Source organism: Lithobates pipiens, unplaced genomic scaffold, assembly GCF_037356315.1.
Source record: "Lithobates pipiens isolate NorthernLeopardFrog02 unplaced genomic scaffold, aLitPip1_a1.2 Scaffold_16, whole genome shotgun sequence".
Taxonomy (NCBI): domain Eukaryota; kingdom Metazoa; phylum Chordata; class Amphibia; order Anura; family Ranidae; genus Lithobates; species Lithobates pipiens.
The window spans coordinates 377313755-377335781 of NW_027507748.1; the positions used below are offsets into that span (position 1 = coordinate 377313755).

Genomic DNA, 22027 nt, shown 5'->3' on the forward strand with positions numbered 1-22027 from the left:
TACAGAGACGTATGGGTATGTCGCTGGTTGGAAAGTGTATAAAGGAGACCCGAGTACCCTTTTTTACTCATTTACCAAAAAAATGGAAATGGTAAACAAAAAGACACGTTCATTAAAACACTGAGTCTCATTGCTAAATAACAGCTTGCCAGCATCTGAGGTAATGTACACGGAGCATCTTGGGTGAGGCCATTGGCCAAATGTGTCCGTAAGCATATTTAGCCAATGTCACCCAGGATCCCGACGGTCACTTTGCAAACAGGTTGAAGCAGGTTGAGAACTAGCATTTAGCAGTTTTATTTTTTATCTTTTTGCTAAATGTCCCTTTTGCAGGAGTACATCCTATTGGCGCACAACTTCATGTGCATGTTTAAAGTGGTTGTAAACCTCAGAGATGAAAAATAAACTAAGCACATCCTTCTATAGTGTTTACTAGCCTGAATCCAAAGTGTGATACCTCCCTGACCTCTCTGCTATCTGCATGAGTCACGGAAAAGCAGACACAACAGCCTCCTAGGAGATGTCCGCCCTCCTCCAGCACACAGCAGGTGATTCATAGCCCTAGCTCTGTGTGTGTGTGTGTGTGTGTGTGTGTGTGTGTGTGTGTGTGTGTGCCCATTCACTCCACTCAGCTATCTGATATCAGGGAACTTAATCTCTGCAGTGTTTGTGACATCACATCCCCACCCCATGCTTTCTAATGCTGAGAGATGCTGTGTAAAAGTATTTTTTTTTTTTTTTTACTTTTGCATTCATACATGTACCTTTATGAAAGTGCCCAGTTACCCATGTGTTTTCTTTTTAACAAAAGCTTAAAAATTGGCCTTAAAAAAAGGCTAGGAAAAAATAACTTTCGGCTTTTATGAACTTCCGTAAGGTTCACTGCTATGTTCAGGGTTTTCAGATTTCCCGCTGGGTTTGACAAACATTGTTCAGATCACTCATCTCATTTTCTGATTGTTAAGAAAAATGTCCCTTTTGTTCACTCCCTTGACATTCTCATTGTGATCCTCCTTGCCTGGTTCCCTGTCCACCCGCAAGCCTTGGTGCTTACTCTGGAAAAAATCTCAAACCAGCTTTCCTCTGCATGAAGGTGTGCCCCCACTTTCCAGGGTGGAGGGAGTTTATTAACCTTTTTATGGTTCCATACACATATTGCAGCTTATGTTCAGGAAATGGGTTCCAAGGGCTATTGACTGGAGGTGTTATGCTCCTGCCTTCTCAGTTCTTCCACCCTGTCTTTGTTAGCATACATTTTAGTGAGTGAGTGACTTGTATAGCGCTACCTATGCGAACTGAATCGCTTCAGGGCGCTTTCTTGCCACCAGAGTCCATCTGCGGCTTTGCGTGGTCCTTTACCCCGTAAGGTCCTGACACGCTTATAAACACATACAACATTGACATACACATACACATATTTAGGCCAATTTTGTTTTTAGAAAAGGTCTAATTAACCTACCAGCATGTCTTTGGGGTGTGGGAGGAAACCGGAGTACCCGGAGGAAACCCACGCAGGCACAGGGAGAACATGCAAACTCCAGGCAGATGGTGTCGTGGTTGGGATTTGAACCAGCGACCCTATTGCTGCTAGGTGAAAGTGCTAACCACTGTGCTGCTCTTAATTGGGCAATCTCTTTTCTAATCTATTTATCATTCCAATATTAAAAAGGGAAAACCACCCCATCTTAAATCTCAAGAGCAAATGTCCTCTTTAGAGTTCAGAAAAGACTAAAGAGAATCCACCAGGCCTGTCTTCGTCTCCCGGCGCCAGGGAGACTTTATGTTTTTGTCGACATCAAGGACACATACCTACATGTCCTCATTTTTCCAGTGCATCAGCATTTCCTGTACTTCCTCTACATTGCCATATGTGGCTCCTACCCTTTGGCCTCTCATTTGCGCCTCCATGTTCTCCAAGCCCTAGTATTACCCCTACTGCAATCATCTGCCATTCCCATTGAGTAATGCTTAGATGACCTCTTGTTAAAGGGACAGTTAGCATAAGCTCTGTTGTACAATATGACTTTGCATGTCCACACAATACAACAGTTTGAATGGACCATGAACCTTCATAAATTGTCGCTGGAACCGATTCATCATTTATAGTATCTGGGTCGACCAGAAAAGTTGTGCCTGTTTTCATAAATATGACAGGTCTCTTGCTTTTCCAGAATATCTACTGTAGTCTACAACTTATTTTCAGGTTATCTGTGAATCTTTTCAAGTTCTGATGTGAATCAGTGTAACGTTCTTAAATTCAATTATCTATAGCTATTACATATAGGATTTTTTTATTTTTTTATTTTTAGCGCACTCAATAATAGGCTTATTATGTAATAATTAAATCATACACAAGCACAAGACCTCAACCCCCAATTATATCAGTTAGATGGTATAACTCAAGTCACCTTATATCACTCTTCCTCATGTAGGAGGCTACTGCCATAAGCGAAAACAATGTAAGTAAAAAATTACCTCTTTGGGGGGACACGAGAGGTCCACCAAGAAAAAAAAGGGGGGGGGACCAGATGGCTACTTATGGCTGTAGTGGATAAATATAGGTGAAAATATTATGTAATATCCTAAATAATTTAGGAAATCTTAGTTCACTAGATCCATTCTAAAGCTGACCACATGTTATAATTCCATTAAATGAATTTACTTTTACAATGTTCTGTGTATAAGGAAAGGAATTATTGTGCATGCTGCATTATAACGCGCATTTTCATGTTTGTGAATTTCAGTGAAATCATGAGCTCATTTGTCCACAATGCACCTATTTCAAGAGTGGTGGTTTTTGGAGGTACTCATGGAAATGAGATGTCTGGAGTCACACTTGCTAAACACTGGCTAAAAGACCCTTCAGAGATACAAAGGCAGACATTTACAGCGCAGTCCTGCATAGCCAATCCACTAGCGGTGGAGAAATGCGTCCGATACTTAGACCAAGACCTCAATCGCTGTTTTTCTAATGAAATACTAAGGTAATGTTATGTATTTCATTACCTTTTTTTTTTTACATGAATAGGGTACTATTTACTGAACATTTCAGCTGTACTCCTGCTGGGTAATATAATAGCTGTAATCAGTTCCTGAGTTCTATGAGTGAAATAAATTACTTAAATCGTAAGGTTTCTGTTAACTTTCACAATTTTGAATGCTTGAACTTGAGTCTATGTGTAAGGTGAAATCAAGATGCTTTTTGGTATTTTTAAGGGTGAAATGTGCTTTATAAGGCTTCTGAACATTGCGGAAGTTCCATTGAAATATTCTGGACCTGTTCATAAAATGGCCTTGATTACCCATATTTTTTTTTTTTTTTTCAGAAAGAAAAAAAATAAACTACCCTATATACACCATAAAAACACACCCTCTAATAAAGAAAAAAAGAATAGAATATTATTTTTAAAGCAAATTTCACCTAAACAGTTTAGCAAAGTTTTAAATTTCCAGATCAAAATTGACAATTTAGGCCAATTCACTCTGCTTTTCTCTGGTTATTAGTTTGTAAATGATCTGACATTTTTGTAGTCATGATGCTCTAATTTGTTCCTGATCTACTAAAACATTTTTGTTCTTGTCCCTATTAAGCAGATTACTCATCACTTCCTACCCTAACAAAAGATTGGAGGAAATCTTCAAATACAGACATTTCACAGGCAGTAGACAGAAAAAACAAACAAAAAAAAACCTGTCGGAGGCTGTAATTGGTCCCTGCTCTATCCAAAACCAAAAAGTTTGAGCTGAAGTTGGTTTAAATAAAACCTGAAAATCCACGTGTTTTATACTTGAAAAACAGCAGCTTTTCTGAGTGGTCATGTATTTAATTGGGGCAGACTAATGAGCTGCTGCTCTACTATCATATGGTACTGTGCACTTGAGTAATTTTATGACACTAACTTACATTGAGATACACTTTATTGCCAAAAGTATTGGGACACCCGCTTTTACACGCACGTGAACTTTAATGGCATCCCAGTCTTAGTCCGTAGGGTTCAATAATGAGTTGGCCAACCCTTTGCAGCAATAACAGCTTCAACTCTTCTGGGAAGGCTGTCCACAAGGTTTAGGAGTGTGTCTATGGGAATGTTTGACCATTCTTCCAGAAGTGCATTTGTGAGGTCAGGCACTGATGTGGATGAGAAGGCCAGGATTCTGTGCAGGCCAGTCAAGTACCTCCACCCAAAACTCGCTCATCCATGTCTTTATGGACCTTGCTTTGTGGACTGGTGCAGAGTCATGTTGGAACAGGAAGGGGCCATCCCCAAACTGTTCCTACAAAGTTGGGGGCATCAAATTGTCCAAAATGTCTTGGTATGCTGACGCCTTAAGCGTTCTCTTCACTGAAACGAAGGGGCCAAGCCCAACCACTGAAAAACAACCCCACAAAGCAAGGTCCATAAAGACATGGATGAGCGAGTTTGGGGTGGAGGAACTTGACTGACCTGACCCCAACCCGATAGAACACCTTTGGGATAAATTAGAACAGAGACTGCAAGCCAGGCCTTCTCGTCCAACATCAGTGCCTGACCTCATAAATTCACTTCTGGAAGAATGGTCAAACATTCCCATAGACACACTCCTAAACCCTGTGGACAGCCTTCCCAGAAGAGTTGAAGCTTTTATAGCTGCAAAGGGTGGGCAAACACAATATTGAACCCTAGGGAATAAGACTGGGATGCCATTAAATGTCATGTGCGTGAAAAGGCAGGGATGCCAATACTTTTGACAATATAGTGTATGTTCATTTTGCCAATGAAGGCTGCAATTAAAAAAAAATAGCTTAAAGTTCATCACAGACATAACTAATCAAACAATGTTTAACAGGGAAATATAAACTGCATAGCAAACATTCATGAACCATTAAACATTAACTTTCATGATTATGCTTAACTGCTTCCTGCCCGCCAGCCGCCAAATGAACGACCAGGAGGCACGCATCATGACGATGTGTGGTGTGTCAGACTGACACACGGCTACACCTATCTCGGTAAAGAGTCTCTGACGGAGGCTCCAATCCCATTTCCAATCACGGCTGATCACGATGTAAACAGGAAGAGCCGTTGATCGGCTTTTCCTCACTGGCGTCTAACAGACATGAGTAAAGGAGTACCAATTAGCTGCTCTCCTGACAGGGGGGGGTCTGTGCTGATTCTTTATCAGTGCAGCTCCCCTTGGATGACCACCAAGATGCTGCCAGGACCACCAGGGATGCCACCCTAGACCACCAGGGATGCCACCCTAGACCACCAGACAGCTGCCAATCAGTGCCCATCCTCAATGCCTGCCAGTGCCATCAGTGATGCTTATCAATGCCATCTATTAGTGCTGCATATCAGTGCCACCCATAAGTACCCATCAGTGCAGCCTTTCAGTGCCACCTATCAGTGCCGCCTACCAGTGCCCATCATCGTTGCCGCCTTATCAGTGCCCATTAGTGAAGGAGAAAACGTACTTATTTACAAAATTTTATAACAGAAACAAACGAAAACCTTTTTTATTTATTTATTTTTTTAAATTTTAGGTCTGTTTTAATTTGTTTAGCCAAAAAAAAAAAAAAATGCAGAGGTGATCAAATACCACAGAAAGAAATCTCTATTTGTGGAAACAAAATGATAAAAATTCTGTTTGGGTACAGTGTAGCATGACTTCGCAATTGTCATTTAAACAGCTACAGCGCTGAAAGCTGAAAATTGGCCTGGGCAGGAAGGGGGTGTAAGTGCCTGGTATTGAAGTACCGTATATACTCGAGTATAAGCCGAGATTTTCAGCCTCTTCTTTGAGGCTGAAAGTGCCCCCCTCGGCTTATACTCGAGTCATCGCTGTCTGCCCGCTCGATCAGCGTGTCGAGCAGACAGACAGCGGCCATTCTATGATTCAAAAGCCGCGCCTCCGGCTCCGCCTTCGCCTGTGATAGGCGGAACACTGAATTTCCCAGCAGCCTGTGTTCCGCCTATCACGGGCATCTTCTCATCCTCGTACTACGGACGAGGATGATACGACGTCCGTGATAGGCGGAACACAGGCTGCTGGGAAATTCAGTGTTCCGCCTATCACAGGCGAAGGAGGAGGCGCGGCTTTTGAATTTTACAATGGCCGCCGACGAAGAGGGCACGGGACGGAGGCAAGGCAAGGCACGGCACGGGACGGGACGGGACGGGACGAAGGCAAGGCACGACACGGGACGGAGGCTCGGGACAAAGGCTCGGGACACAGGTAGGCTGGACACACACACACACACACACACACACACACACACACACACACACACACACGGATGGAGACACACACACACAGGGATGGATGGATGGATGGATGGAGACACACACACACAGGGATGGATGGATGGATGGATGGATGGAGACACACACACACAGGGATGGATGGATGGATGGATGGAGACACACACACACAGGGATGGATGGATGGATGGATGGAGACACACACACACAGGGATGGATGGATGGATGGACACACACACACACAGGGATGGATGGACGGACACACAGGGATGGACGGACACACAGGGATGGACGGACACACAGGGATGGACGGACACACACACAGGGATGGACAGGCATGTCTCACCCTCGGCTTATACACGAGTCAATAAGTTTGCCAGTTTTTTTGGGGGTAAATTGGGGGCCTCGGCTTATATTCGGGTCGGCCTATACTCGAGTATATACGGTAGTTAAAGTGTATGGTAGGACAAAAAAAACATGCAGTTTTATTTCTTTTAAAAGATTGTAAAAACAGAAAAATACCTATTAATCTCCTAAGACATACAATAGGTAAAATTCCAGCCGACCAGTGTGACTCAAATTCCTATTTTTAGACAACACACTTTGTCAATAATATTCCCACACGGGGGGAAATAACGAGTGTTACATAGCTTCTTCTAGCTGTTTGTTACACAGCTATCCCCAGCCTAATATCAAATTGAAAATATTGTCAAAATGTACAACAATGTGAAATGCCAGCTTTTATTTCCCGCTGTGTTGACCCTGGGAACTCAGATTTTTCTTGTGCAGAGATAAAGTAAAGGACACTTCTTGTCTATCTGCCTTTGTTCCTGAATGTTCCATAATGTAGTAGATGTATGGACAAAAATGAATGGTCACAAAATAAGTGAACTGCAAAAATAAATTGTGTATAAGTTGGAAATCTGTTTTCCCCCCAAAAAAGTTGTGACTGCTCTAGGGGGTGGCTGTAACCTTAAACAAAGGCAACTTGTCTGGCATTCATAAAGTCAATGAGCCAGCAACACAAATGCTTCTCGTTATTCAATTTTATTAAAGCACTACAGCAGTTACAACATTGTGAAATGTTAACGCGTTTCGTCTGAAGTCCAAATCATCGTACACTTGTCTGACATTACCCGGTCAACAATGTGTTTATTCTTGTTTCAGCTCTCCGGGATCTGAAGGTGATCCATATGAAGTCAAACGAGCAAGAGAAATTAATCAGCAATATGGATCTGGAGTGTCCGCTTTTGATTTTGCTTTTGATCTACACAACACCACTTCAAACATGGGAGCCACATTTCTTCGCTGCTCAAAGGATGATCTCTTCTCACTGCACTTGGCAAACTATTTGCAGGTAAATACAACGCATGGTAAAGTTTGATCAAAATATAAATAAAGACAGGAAGGACCATGCTAATGTTTTTTTTTTTTGTATAAGTAGACTGAAATACCAGTACCTGATCACTAGGTGTTACCATAAAAAGAAAACATACATTTATACGAGCATGCATAGTGTCTGAAAATAAGAGTCATTTAAGAAACAGGTACAGCTTTAGAGCTGCACATACATATATTATTATTATTCGATAATAACTGATTATTTGTACAAATTATTCAGCTGTCACATTTGGCCATTTCCTATTACTGTATTTTGTAGTGCACACACATTAGAAGCTTCCAGCTGCATTTTACACATTTTGGGTTTTCTTTGTCTATGAACTTACAGTTGATTTTGAGTTTTTTTCCCATGTAAACATGATCACAATCTACAGTATGTATTTTTGTAATATACTGTATATCTCAGTTTTTTTTAACGGTACCTATACAGGGTGTGCAGTTCCCATAGATATTTGCAAATATATGCAACTTAAACCAAATAGACAGGTTTTCTTTGGTAAAGGTACAGCTAAGTGTTGGGGGATTGTGTGCTGTGTGTGCCTTTAATGAGCTGGAATGAGTGTCCATCCTCCTGTCAATTTTAAATTGAATGGTTGCCATTTTTTGTTTTTTGGTCAATCCATTGTTGCCCATAAGGTGACAATCTCATTCAAATGTGTTCTGAAGCTGTTATTGAACAATTTATGTTGCTAAAGGGTAAATTAATCAATTTTTATCTGGGGCATTACTATAAATAATACCAACTGTTACAACAATGAATATATAGGACTGAATTCACACAACTTCTGGCAAAAATATTTTTTAAAGTATAACTGTAGCTTTAAGTGGTGATATCTGAATAATGCCTGCAGCTACAGACATCATCCAAATATCATTCTTTTCTGCCGGCTATTCCCTGCAGTGTAAAAACTATCATAGTGGCGGTTTACCATAGAGCTGACTGAGGAGCAGTTAGTCCATGGCCATCTCTATGACCTTCAGAGGCTGGGCGCGACGTTATGATGTCGCTTCCAGTTCTGGGAGATGTAAACACTGCAGTGTTTTTAGCTGGAAAAGCTGAAATCGTTTTTTTTTTTTTGTTTTTTTGATCTCAGGATTTCAAGCCCAGAGGGGAGATCTGGGGACTTATAGACCCCAGATCTCCCTGTAAAGAGGACCTGTCATGCCCTATTCCTATTATAAGGGATGTTTACATTTTTTGTAATAGGAATAAAAGTGATAAAAAAAAATAAACTAAAGGCAAAGTGTAAAAATCAAAATAAAATAAACAATAAAAAATAATTATAATTTAAAGCGGCCCTGTACTCACATGCAGAAGCGAACACATACTTACATTGCGCCCGCATATGTAAACGGCGTTCAAACCACACAAGTGAGGTATCGCCGCGAACGTTAGAGCTAGAGCAATAATTCTCGCACAAGACCTCTTCTTTAACTCTAAACAGGTGACCTGTAAAACATTTTAAAGAGTCACCTTCGGAGATTTTTAAGTACCGACGTTTAGCGCTATTTCACAACTGTGAGCAATTTTAAAGCATGACATGTTGAGTATCTATTTACATCATCTTTCGCATTGTACAAAAAATTGGGCTAACTTTACTGTTTTGTTTTTTCAAAAAAAAACACATTTGAAGAAATGGCGTGTGACAAAAGTTTCAGCAACCGCCATTTTATTCCCTAGGGTCTCTGCTAAAAAAAACATATATAATGATTGGAGGGGGGGTTCTGAGTAAATTTCTAGCAAAAAAATAATGATTTTTAGATGTAGGAGAGGAGTGCCAGAATTGGCTTGGAAGTGGTTAAACTTCAACCCCTTTGAATAACAACATTTAGAACAGTTTAAAAAAATGCAGGACTTAAGGGAATTATGAAGCTGGCTACATTATGGCACAGCCACTTCTTCGCACAGCTAGTAATATGAATGAAATACTAATGTAATACTGAACTTGTACAATAAATGCTGTGCTTCTGTGCAAAATGCATACAAAGTGTGTTCAATTGTCTGTTTTAGAGCAGCAGTGAGGATCAGGTCATGCCATGCTACAACTTCCTCATCGACATACCAGAGAAGGATAATGCATACCTGCAACATATAACAAAGCATGCACTGTGTAAGCCTTCTTCAACTACACCTTACATCCAGTCAGAAATCTGTGCTTATTAGGTTATTGACATTAGGCTAATGATGGATGGTCTATTTGCTAAACCAGCCTTTCTAAAACTTTTTTTTACCCCAGAGGAACCCTTAAAATAATTTTTACGCTTTGGGGAAACTCCTGCTAAAATCATTTTATTAGAAGTAAGTGAAAAATATGCCCCTTGACCCATTACAGTGATCAGAATTCTACACTTTAAGGGAAAAAAATATTGTTGTCATGGCACTAGTTTGGCCCTGGAATGAAGCAGGCACTATTGAACATGAAGTCAATTAGTCACAGCTCAAGGAACCCTTAGCAACCTCTGGAGAAACCCTAGAGTTGCACGGAACCCGGGTTCCGATTGGCTGCTGTAAATGCAGCTATCTTCCATAAATATTTATAAAGTATGATTGGTGGTAAAAGACAGGGATAGGGTGGGTTTGCGCATTGCAGGTTCCTGTTGCTTTCAGTGTGTCTTGCTTTACAACCGATAGCTGAAGCTGTTTAACACACAGCAAGCATTCCTCATTGGCCGGATATTTGCTAATTTTGCTAAAACTTATTAGAAGTAGGTAATGATTTTTAGAGTTGTGTTTTTTTTTTTTATTTAATCCCTTAAATATTGTCCTTTTTGTAGCATTTTGCTAAACTTAAACTTCCAGTATGGTTTTCTTTTAGACTTTCCTTTTAGAGATGATTTACTAGCTAGTAAAAATGTAATATGTAATACCAGTTTCTGACCTCACTGAGTAAAAACATAGACAGAAGATTTGTGTGTGTGTATATATATATATATATATATATATATATATATATATATATATATATATATATATAATGTATGTATGTACTTTTGTTCTTCTGGGCAGAAGCTGATGTATTTTACTTTTGGATAATATCTGAGAAGTTGCAACACCAAATGTAACCTGCAGATTGGGTTGCTTAAAGTCCTGAAAATAAAAGAAGTATGGCAAGGGGACCCATCTGTGCTACTAAGTGGAGGTCAGAAGCAGTAATTATTTTTTGTAAGCTGGAGATCCTTTATTTAAATTTATCTGTTCTCTAAAGTAATATAAGTCATAGAGATGTTTAAATGCAATTTCTTTTAGGTTTAGAACTTGGGCCACAGCCTCAAGGAGTGATCAGATCAGACATGCTTTTCAGAATGAGAGAGCTTGTAAACCAAGCTTTGGACTTCATTGATCTTTTCAATAAGGGTAAGTCAACCCCCATTTTGACATTGAATGCATATTCCCCAATTTCTGTTTAACACAATGCCTACTTAAAGTGGTTCTATAGGCAGAAGGCTTATCACCCTAATGTATTCTTTGCGTTAACATAAAAAAAACCTTCTGCATGCAGCCCCCAGACGCCCCTATACTTACCTGAGCCCGATGTCGATCCAGCTCTGTGCACAAGGTCAGCATTGCTTCTCCCACTCTCTCCTTACTGGTTCAGAAGCAGCAGCAGGGGCCAATGGTCATTCACAGCCAGTGGGGCTGGGGCCGAGCCGCACTCTTTGTGTCAGTGGACACACAGAACACCGCTCGGGAGCAAACCCGTAGGAGTGCCACTATAGGAAGCGGCTTGCTATGGGGGCACCCAGTAGGGGGGAGGAGCCAGAAATGCTCACAGCGGACCTAAAAAGAGGAGGATCAGGGCTGCTCTGTGTAAAACCATTGCACAGAGCAGGTAAGTATTCACTGTTTGCCTGGCAGAGCTATATAAAAACACAGCACTTCCAAGTATGGAGGCACATGTGGCTTTCCCTGGCCCAAACAATGCAGAATTGGATGCCTGAGCAGTCAATTACTAAGCCTACAATTTATATTGTGGGGATGGGGGAAGGATACACTTTGATTCTACAAGTGAATTGGAAGACAGATGAAGGTAAATATATGCTCCTTTCCCTCTCGTAAAAGAGTAAAGTTCATGATTTCTTTAATCAACCATGCACTTTCTGCTGAAAAAAAATGTACTATTATGCATGACTTGGCTGCGTTTATCATATGCATTGCTAGTGATTCATGATAACTCTTAATAGGGAGTGAGGTGTAATGCAGCAGGTACTGTGCTGGTGAGTACTCTAGTATGTCGGTGGTTGAATGTACTGCAGTCCAGAAGGATTGCAGTAGTGGGCATTCACACCATACATGCAAAAGTTTGTCTACCTCCCATTAAAATCTCCAACATCGGTTGGGACGTGTGGGGTCAAATTTATTTAGCAATGCTGGGGTCATGTACCATCTAGACAGAAGTTTGTAGTTAGTCTCCTGAGTTAATACGTTTACTGAACCCTTGTGGGTAATATGGAAAATACCTTCCCACCCTTCCAAGGGGATGTCGACAGCCAAATCTCCCTCCCAAGCACAACACGCTTTGACTGTATTTGGTGGTGTATGTTCTCCAAGGAGACCATAGACTATAGAAATTACATGTTGTTGAGGGTCAGCATTTAAGCATATATTTTCAAATGGGGTAAATGGCCGAGACATTTTTGTAATATGGCCTTGAGTTTGAAAGAAGTGGTGGAGTTGGATATATGTCCATGGGGTTATACAAGCATCTGGCCATTGGGAGGCCAAGCGGTCGCCATTCAGTGGCCAAGCGGTCGCCATTCAGTAGCGTCCCTGCATTAAAGAAGTGGTGTGCCCATAGCACATCGGTTGGATCTGCCCCTTCTGTAAACCCAGGGGATGTCCCAGGCTGAAAGTCTGGATTCATTCACAACAGTGTTAGGGGGCCCGCCATTGATGATATTTTGGTTTTAGTGCACACTTTGTGGAAACTGGCAATGCTCAGTTTAATATGTGGATGGTCCTGCAGAGGAGTGGGGAGCTTATGGATTGCCAACCAGTGAGTGGCTTTCAGAGGAATATTCAAAAATTAGGCTTCCAGCTGTACCCAGTCTTTTGCTTTATTGTGTGCATGCCAGTCAATTATTCTGGCTAGATGGCATGCCCATTGGTATTTACCTAGGTCTGGGAGACCTATCCCCTCTTTTGGTTTAGGTAGGATTAGTTGGGCATAGCTGATGCGTGGAAATTTTATGCCCCATAGAAAGGTTGTGCATATTTTCTGATCGAAGGTAATTCTATCGGCACTGCCTGCAAAATATAAACCAATCGTAGGAGTACATTCATTACATTCAAACCAGGAAAATAGGGGTTTATCTCAATTCCAAAGATCCTCTGTAATGGTCTGTAGAATGAGTAAATCGTTTCTAGCAGTGGCGGCTGGTGCTTAAATTTTTTTTGGGGGGGGGGGGGGGGCGCAAACAAACTGAAAAATTCTGAAAAAAGGTCATGTAATTGTAGCTTAATTTGTTTGAGTGCTTCGAAAGGTATCGAAAAAGTACCTGTTCAGGTATACTTCTTAAGGCTTGAGCGCGACATTTAAGTCACCTCCCAAAATCAATATGCCCAACTGGAAGGCAGCCAGTGCTTGTGTGGTTTCCCGAAGGAATCCTACCTGCGCTGTATTAGAGCTATAGGTATTGGCAAAGGTGATGGGTCTCCTCCACAGGGGGCCTTTGACAAACAAATATCGGCCATCCTCATCTATGAGCGAGTCATCTATTTGCAAAGGCAGGCGCCTGCAAATGAAAATGGATACTCCTTTAGTCTTAGTGTGTTTGTTAGTTGCATGTAGGGCATTTGGGTAGTTCAGGTTGGATAGTTTCGGGATGCAGTCTGAACAAACATGCATCTCTTGCATAAACAGTATATCAGCTCCTAGGTTTTGTGCATGTGCTAGTAGCTGCAAGCGTTTCTCTGGGAGATTTAATCCTTTCACATTGAAGACAATTATAAGTTTGGCGTCAGCACTTTTTATTATGTTGTAAGACATTTTTTAAAAGCAAGCTCTATCTGTGTTAGTGTGGAAGAAATGGGGGGGGGGGTGAGTTTGAGCTCTAGGAGATAGTGTAGAATCGTAGTATTCCCGGCAGTGAGATAGACCAGCTACCTACTCTGGGTAAAATTTAAATTCCGGGAAGGCTCGGCGTGATTCGATAGAGTCCACCTAGTGGTAGCATAGAGTGCCTCTGAACTAGATGATGTAGGGGTGAAGTAAGGGTTGTGGGGAGCCTTGACACTAGTGTGGTCAGAAGTATCTGATGGAGTACAGTGGTGGCAGAGGACCTAAATAGAACTCATGGGATCCATGAGAATGTGATTCTTGATTAAGTTACAAGAGTCATACATGTCTAAGCCATTGCACAGGCGAGTATGTAAATATTTTCCCTAAGAAGAAAAGAAAGAGGCGACGTTACCATCATGGTAAGCTTTTATGTCTTAGAATTACCATTCTCGTAGGTATGGCAAGACATTGCCCCGGTGTTCATCTTATGGTGGGTAGGCAGAGTTGGTTGCACTGCTCGAACAGAGTTGCCTATAAGAGTCCAATATCTCATCAGGTAAGCTTGAGATGGCCTAGGAAACAATGACCTGGCACAGGGAGTAGATAAAGCAATCTAGTAGGCCCTCGTTTTTTGTTTTTTTTTAAGGGCAAGTTTTGTTTGTGTAGCAGGTATGCCCGCTAGTTTGCTTCAGCTTACCTGGTGCGACAGATGGCACATAACTGACATACAATAAAATACTTATTTGAGGATAATTGGGTGTTCTCTGTTACCAGGGTGCAACTCCCCCACTCAGACAGTTCTGCCAACAACTATGAAACGGCGAGAGCCTTGTGGGAGTGGCTAAGTGAGGTGGGTTGTGAACAACAATGTCAATGTGAGGGGAGGGTTTAGATCACACCTCAAGTTGGTTGGTTGTGAGAGCAACTTCACTCAGGGGAAATAAAACCTTAAAACATAGTGTGTGCAACCATAACATTATTTGAATGAGCAAAGGGTGCTCAAATAAACATTGAACATAAGAAGAGATATGACATTCAGTTAAAAACTTACTAAATGATAGACCACCAGTAAGCTTTTACAGTTTTGCAATATTCAACCTTCCGTAGATGTATTCAGTATAGTGGCACGGAGGTCAGTCTTACATACTGTATAAATGTATTATAGGTATTTAACTACATCTAAGACTATACCTGAATTCTCGCTATTGGACTTATTGTGGATAGAGGTGAGATAAAGAGTCCACTATCTGGCGTTTAATATTTGTAGGTGTAGCTGACGCCTTAAGAGTTCCCTTCTCGTCCAACATCAGTGCCTGACCTCACAAATGCACTTCTGGAAGAATGGTCAAACATTCCCATAGACACACTCTTAAACCTTGTGGACAGCCTTCCCAGAAGAGTTGAAGCTGTTATAGCTGCAAAGGATGGGCCAACTCAATATTATCCCCTACTTACTAAGACTGGGATGCAATCAAAGATCATGTGCCTTTAAAGGTAGGCATCCCATTACTTTTGGCTATATTGTGTATATGTGCATATATGTATATATAAACAGGGTATTTGTGTATTAAAAGTACGGCATAAACAGCATTTACAAAATTTCCAGCATTCTCCCACCAACAGGATAAACCAATACTGACTGAACAGGGAAACTCCAAAGTATCGAATTGCCTAGCTACTTCACAGCCCCTAGACCAGGGATATGCAATTAGCGGACCTCCAGCTGTTGCAAAACTACAAGTCCCATCATGCCTCTGCCTCTGGGTGTCATGCTTGTGGCTGTTAGAGTCTTGCTATGCCTCATGAGACTTGTAGTTCTGCAACAGCTGGAGGTCTGCTAATTGCATATCCCTGCCCTAGAGTGTACCAGTTTGTATGTTCAGCTATCTAGATTTGGGTGAGTCGACCTCCAGTGGTAGCCATTGGTATTGCAGGCTGTAATAACTGTTTCACAACCTTTTTACCTCCCCAAAGGATGCTCTCTCCTCATTTCTCCTCCAACAAACAAGGATCTTGCTTTGGTCAGCAGCTCACCATGGGTGGCTTCCCTGACACAGGGCCTTTCATTTTCATATGGCAAGAATGACATTCCGCTTGACAAAAAACCTGATTGTAAGAAACCGTAATAAATAAAATGTGATTTGTAAATTTGCACTTAGATTTACAAGTAAACAAGCATTTTGATGGATTTATGAACAACACATCCTTTGATTTGTTATATACACAGTATATACAGCAGGTAAAATAAGTATTGAGCACGTGCCCATTTTTCTAGGTAAATATAGTGCTATTGACATGAATTTTTCACCACATGTCAGTAACAACCCATGAAATCCATACATACAAAGAAACCAAAACAAATAAGTTCAGAAATGAATTTATGTGTAATAAAATGGAATGACACAGGGAAAAAGTATTGAAAAAGTATTGAACACGCTAGCTGAAATCTATTTAATACTCCGTACAACGTTCCGTTGGTCCTCTTCTATGAACTCTGATCTTTAGTTCTTTCCATAGATTTTCTATTGGATTCAAGTCAGGTGATTGGCTGGGCCATTCTAGCAGCCTTATTTTCTTTCTTTGACACAAATTGAGAGTTTCCTTGGCTTTGTGTTTGGGATCGCTGTCTTGCTGAAATGTCCACCCTTGTTTCCTCATCTTCCTCATCCTGGTAGATGGCAGCAGATTTTTATCAACAATGTCTTGGTACATTTTTCCATTCATCCTTCCTTCAACGATAGGAAGTTTTCTAGTACTGTATGCTGAAAAACAGCCAGCAAACTTTAACATGCTTTTTTTTCAGCAATGTCTTGCGTGGTGAGCGTGCAGACAGGCCTTGGCAGTTGAGTGCACTACCTATTGTTTTCTTTGAAACAATTATACCTTCTAATTCTAGGTCTTTCTAAAGCAAAGTGGTCCTTGGCTCTTGGACAACTCTTCTGATAATTCTTTTCACTCAGGACTGCTTTCTAATTACTGATAGATTTCAACTGGTGTCTTGACTTTCTATGCCTTTTTGCACCTCAATTTCTTCATGTGTTCAATACTTTCTCCCTGTGTCATTCCATTTTTTTACACATAACTTAATTTCCGAACTTATTTTTTTTGTGCAAATTTACACATCACATTTTATTAGTAAAATAACAGTTTCTTACAACCATGTTTTTAGTCAAGCTGAATGCCATTCTTGCTATGTAAAACTGAAAGTCCCGGTGTCAGGGAAGTCGCCCATAGTGACTTACTGACCAAAGCAAGATCCTTGTTTGGTGGAGGAGAAATGAGGAGAGAGCATCCTTTGGGGAGGTACCAAGGTTGTGAAACAATTACAGCCTGCAATACCAATGGCCACCACCAGAGGGCCACTCACCCAAATCTAGGTAGCTGAACATACAAACTGATGCGCTCTCTGGGTTGTAAAGTAGCCAGGCATTTCCTACATATTTTGGAGTTTCCCAGTTCAGGTAGTATTGGTTTATCCTGTTGGTGGGAGAATGCTGGAAATTTCGTAAATGCTGTTTATGTCATATTTTTAATACACAAACAAATACCTTGTTAATTTTTCATGCTACTCAATAAATATAGGTATTGATGTATATGGATGTACTCAAGGCCTTGGCCAGTCATCTCTTGAAGTGTTATCTCACCTGCTGTGAGTTCTTGCCTCCTGAAGTGGCCGTCATTTATATGGAGCAGTTGCTTCTGATGGTTGGGTTTTACATCTTTTTGTACCTCCTAATGCACACTATAAGAATTTTCATTTCCCAAGCTCCTAAAATTTTGTATTTTAATAGAGATGAAACATAATTCCTCTCATCTAAGAAAAATGAGAGGTGGTTCCCATAGAGTGTAGGGCTTTAGGTTGTAAAGACCTCTCCTTCATCTCTCTTTGCAGTTGCAAGTTCTGTAACATTCCTTTAAGAGCTTATAAGGTGGTAGTTTGATTACTGATAGTATTATTATTATTGATTGCATTCAGGATCTTCAGCACATTGCATACCTCTACCCAGCTGGTAAAAATGGTGGATTGTCATCCATTTGTGTAGGCCGTGTATGGATTGTCTGCAATCCCCTCCATCCGGCCTAAACGTCAGAACAGGACAAATGTTTGCAGTGCGCCTCCAGCGGCTGCTCCAGGTCATTTAGACTGTGTGCATGCACAGTGTGTTGTCTCTCCTTCTAGCATCAGTGCCTCAGCCACTGCTGCTAAAGAGGAGGGAATGCACTCAGCATGTGCACAAATTAATCAAGCCAGAAAAATCGCTGTGGGTGGGTGCACTTCTAATGTCCGACCTGATCATCACTCTTGGCATACACATATCTACAACACCTGTGCACAAGAATAACTTCATCCCAAGACTGTAGAGAGTCCCGACAGGCAGGTAGGAGCATCTATACAGGAGAGACTTAAACTATCAGCACTTTTTAAAACTAAAACAGACTTTATTTCCGCTTTAACTTTGAAAAAGTATTCTGTAGCATTTGGAGTGACCATCTTTGGTACATCTTATGTCATCACATGAAACATGCAACTCAACAGCTTCTAAATCAATACTCATGATTGTGAATAAAAAAATAATTGATAGTGACACAAATGTATACCAGTCCATGGTTCATATGATGCTTACAGTACAAAAAGTTCCATATGCATCCACCAGTATTTTTGCTTATTTTATGTATTTATTTTTTGTGTATGAAATCTTTTTTATTTTATATGTATATGCACTATCATGAGTATTGATTTAGTTTAAGATATCATGGCTGCTATGTGGATAGCATTGGGTCACATGGATAAAAAGGGTCACGTAAACAAATGTCATATTAGCTGTATTTTTTAGGCTCCATGCACACTAGGGTTTTTCTTTTTTTTTAGTTACAAAAACGCTGGAAAAATCACTGGATAAAAAAATTGTTTTTATTTTTATATTTTCTATTATTATTTGTATTAAATCACTTGGTTCTTTACTTAAAGTGGCATACGCACCATCATTTTTTTGAGGTCCTGTATTTAGGTACAATTTGGTGCAGCAGCCCCCAGCTCTATGGAGGCCTAGTACGAGTGTTTTTTTTAAATAATTTCTATAATAAATGTATTTGCAGTGAGGTTTACAACTACCTGCCTTTTGAAGTAAAGATTGGTGAAGGATAGGGATGTTAAATATCCACATAGCTTTTCAATGTGTACTGAACTGGCATAGGTAAGAGTACCCACAAAATTATAACTAATAAAAAGCCACAATTTAGCTTCATCTAACCACTGCAATATAGAGAAACAAGTATGTCAGACATCCCAACCTGGAGAAACTCATTTCAGGGAGGTGGCAAACTCATTTCAGGAAGGTGGCGGTTCACACTCGCAACCACCCCACAAATGCCCCACACCCCCACGGCAAAATATTATTTAAATCACTTTTTCAATATTTTTTCCCAGTGCTTCGGGGGCAGGGGTTGGTGGTATGTGGATGGTGTCAGCAGTTTTTTTTTTTTTTTATATATAATTGATTTTTTTTTTTTTTACAATTTAATTTGTATTGAATTTTTTTTTTCTCATAATGCTTTTTGGGGGGAGGGGGTTGGGGCAGTAGACAGTGTTGGTAGGCCAGGGTGGAGTGGTGTCAGTAGTTTTATTTTATTTTATTTTTTTAGAATTTTTTTAGAAATTTTTTTAGCATTTTTTTTACAATTATTTTTAAATATTTTTTGTAGGGCTTTAGTGAGATGTCAGGGGTCTCCCCTTTGAGACAGACAAAGGGACTGAGGACATACATTCCCCAGTCCCTTTCTCGGCACTAAAGATGAATGAACAGGAGACAGAGGCTCCTGTCCATTCCTAAACTAAGCAAAGTAAACACAGTTTACTCTGCTCATTTATCACAGGACACAAGAGCAATCTCACTCACTGTATCCATTAACTAGTTCCCCCTGTAGCCAGCGGGAGAGGAAGGGAGCCAGCTGCGGGGGATGAAGGAGGCTGTAGGAGAAGGGGGGTCAGAGAAGGACATGGAGGGGGCCGGAGGAGAACGGGGGTGGAGAAGGACAATGAGGGGACCGGAGGAGAGCGGGGGTAGAGAAGGACATGGAGGGGACCGGAGGAGAGCAGGGGTGGAGAAGGACATGGAGGGGACTGGAGGAGAAGGGGGAGGAGAAGGACATGGAGGGGGCCGGAGGAGAACAGGGGTGGAGAAGGACATGGAGGGGGCCCGGGAGGAGCACATAGAGCTGCTGGGGATGATTGGTGCAGCTGGAAGTACAGCTGTGATCACCGATCTCCCTGTATAGCTTTTTAGCTGACAGCCGCGGGAGAGGGAGAAGGAGAAACGGCTGTCAGCTAAAAGTCGATACAAAGGAGATCGGTGATCGCAGCTATTTCCCACTGCACTGCTCATTCCCGAGAGATCGGGAGGCACTTGCAGGTGTGCGGGAGCTGCTGCAGAAATGCAGGAAACTCCCACTCCTCGCGGGAGACTTGAGATGTCTGATTTGTGTCTTTTTGCATTATAAAATATTTTTGTGTCTAACACTATAGCAAAAATTACCCAGTGTTTTCTTGCAAATCATAATCCTGTATCTGTCTCTTTTGCAGGGAAGGAGTTTGCAAGTTTTGAAACTGATATATACAAGTTTGTATCCAGGGTGGATTTTCCTCGAGACTCTACAGGAGAAATCACAGCTGTCGTCCATCCTGAGCTGCAGGTAAATTTACACATTTTAGTAGTTTAGTAGATTTTTCTTCCATATTCATCTTTCCTCCAATGGTTGAACCACCATATTTTCCTAGAATAGCAATATTCATAATAATCATCAAATTTCAAAAAATAACAGCTGAAAAAGTTTTGAAGATAATCTTTCCCTGTTTAGTGTATGTGTCTGATGATGGAACCAATGGGGTTGATTTACTAAAGGAAAATCTATTGTACACTACAATTGCACCGCTGTAGATCTGAGGGGAAGATCTGAAATGAGAGGAAGCTCTTCCAATTTCTATCATCTAATCATGTGCAAGCAAAAATGCTGTTTTTTATTTTCTTTGCATGTCCCCCTCAGATCTGCAGCGACTGCACTTCCAAGTGCACTTGCAGGGCACTTATAGTGCACAGTGGATTTGCCTTTAGTAAATAAACCCCAATGTAGCCAAATATTGTACCTAATAAACGGTATGTGATCCTTCTGTTGAGTCTATAGAAATTCCTTCTCTTGAGCTTCCGCTGGGTTGGGAATTGGGTTGGGAAGCTCTTTCTTTGATTACGTTATGTGTTGGTTTGCAAAAGTCCCCCTGCTCAGTTTAAAAAAAAAAAAAAATTCTGGATATAGTTTGGGTGAGGGTGGTACAAGGTGGTACAAGGTGGTACAAGAGTAATGCCGTGTACACATGGTCAGACTTTCCAGCAGAAAAAGTCAGACGAAATAATTTAATCGGATATTCCGATCGTGTGTGGGCTTCAGCTGACTTTTTTCTGACAGACCTAGAAATAGAACATGTTTTAAATCTTTTCGACGGAATCAATTCCTATCGGGAAAACCGTTCGTCTGTATGCTGTTCCGAAGGACCAAAAACAACGCAAGGGCTACTGTCTATTCAACTTCCTTTTTCTAGTCCCGTCGTACGTCACCGCGTTCTAAACGATTGGACTTTGGTGTGATCATGTGTAGGCAGGTCCGTTTCAGCGGAACTCCTTCGGAAAAACCGTCAGAGTTTATTCACAATAATACACATATGAAAGCCAAGCCTTTGGCCTAATTCCTCCTGAGAAGTTCACTTGTCTTTTTTGGAGAACAGGTTTCACATTATGTGTCTTCTTTATGTAGCACCCTGTCTTAACCACTTCCATACCGGGCCTATTCTGGCACTTCTCTCCTGCATGTAAAAATCATTATTTTTTTTGCTAAAAAATTACTCAGAATCCCCAAACATTATATATATATATTTTTTTTAGCAGACACCCTGGGGAATAAAATGGTGGTCATTGCAACTTTTTATCTCGCACGGTATTTGCGCAATTATTTTTCAAACACCTTTTTTTTGGGAAAAAAAACGGTTTCATGAATTAAAAAATAACAAAACTGTAAAGTTAGCCCAATTTTTTTCTATAATGTGAAAGATGTTACGCCGAGTGCCTAACATGTCACACTTCAAAATTGCGCACCCTCATGGAATGGCGCCAAACTTCGGTACTTAAAAATCTCCATAAACACCACCATATACTGTTAGCTTGGTGACCGAGGGTTTGTCATAAATGGCACAGCATCCTACTACCCCAGCCATTTGGCTTGGGGATTTTAATATGGTTCTGAACCCAACCAAGGACAGACTGCACCCAAATCTGACTACATCACTCCCCAATACCTCTTGACTGGGCCGCACCCTCGCTGAATTCTCCCTGACTGACA

At 41.0% G+C, this 22027-nt stretch overlaps 1 protein-coding gene across 1 annotated transcript in view; it reads left to right on the plus strand.

Moving 5' to 3' along the window:
• LOC143982993 (N-acyl-aromatic-L-amino acid amidohydrolase (carboxylate-forming)-like) overlaps window positions 1-22027 on the plus strand; it is a 36908-nt gene that overhangs the window by 6146 nt on the left and 8735 nt on the right. The window contains exons 2-6 of the mRNA XM_077482191.1: window positions 2745-2984; window positions 7410-7599; window positions 9655-9754; window positions 10891-10998; window positions 20223-20332. Coding sequence (XP_077338317.1) covers window positions 2752-2984; window positions 7410-7599; window positions 9655-9754; window positions 10891-10998; window positions 20223-20332 — 741 coding nt within the window. The 5' untranslated portion in view covers window positions 2745-2751. The remainder of the gene's footprint in view (window positions 1-2744; window positions 2985-7409; window positions 7600-9654; window positions 9755-10890; window positions 10999-20222; window positions 20333-22027) is intronic.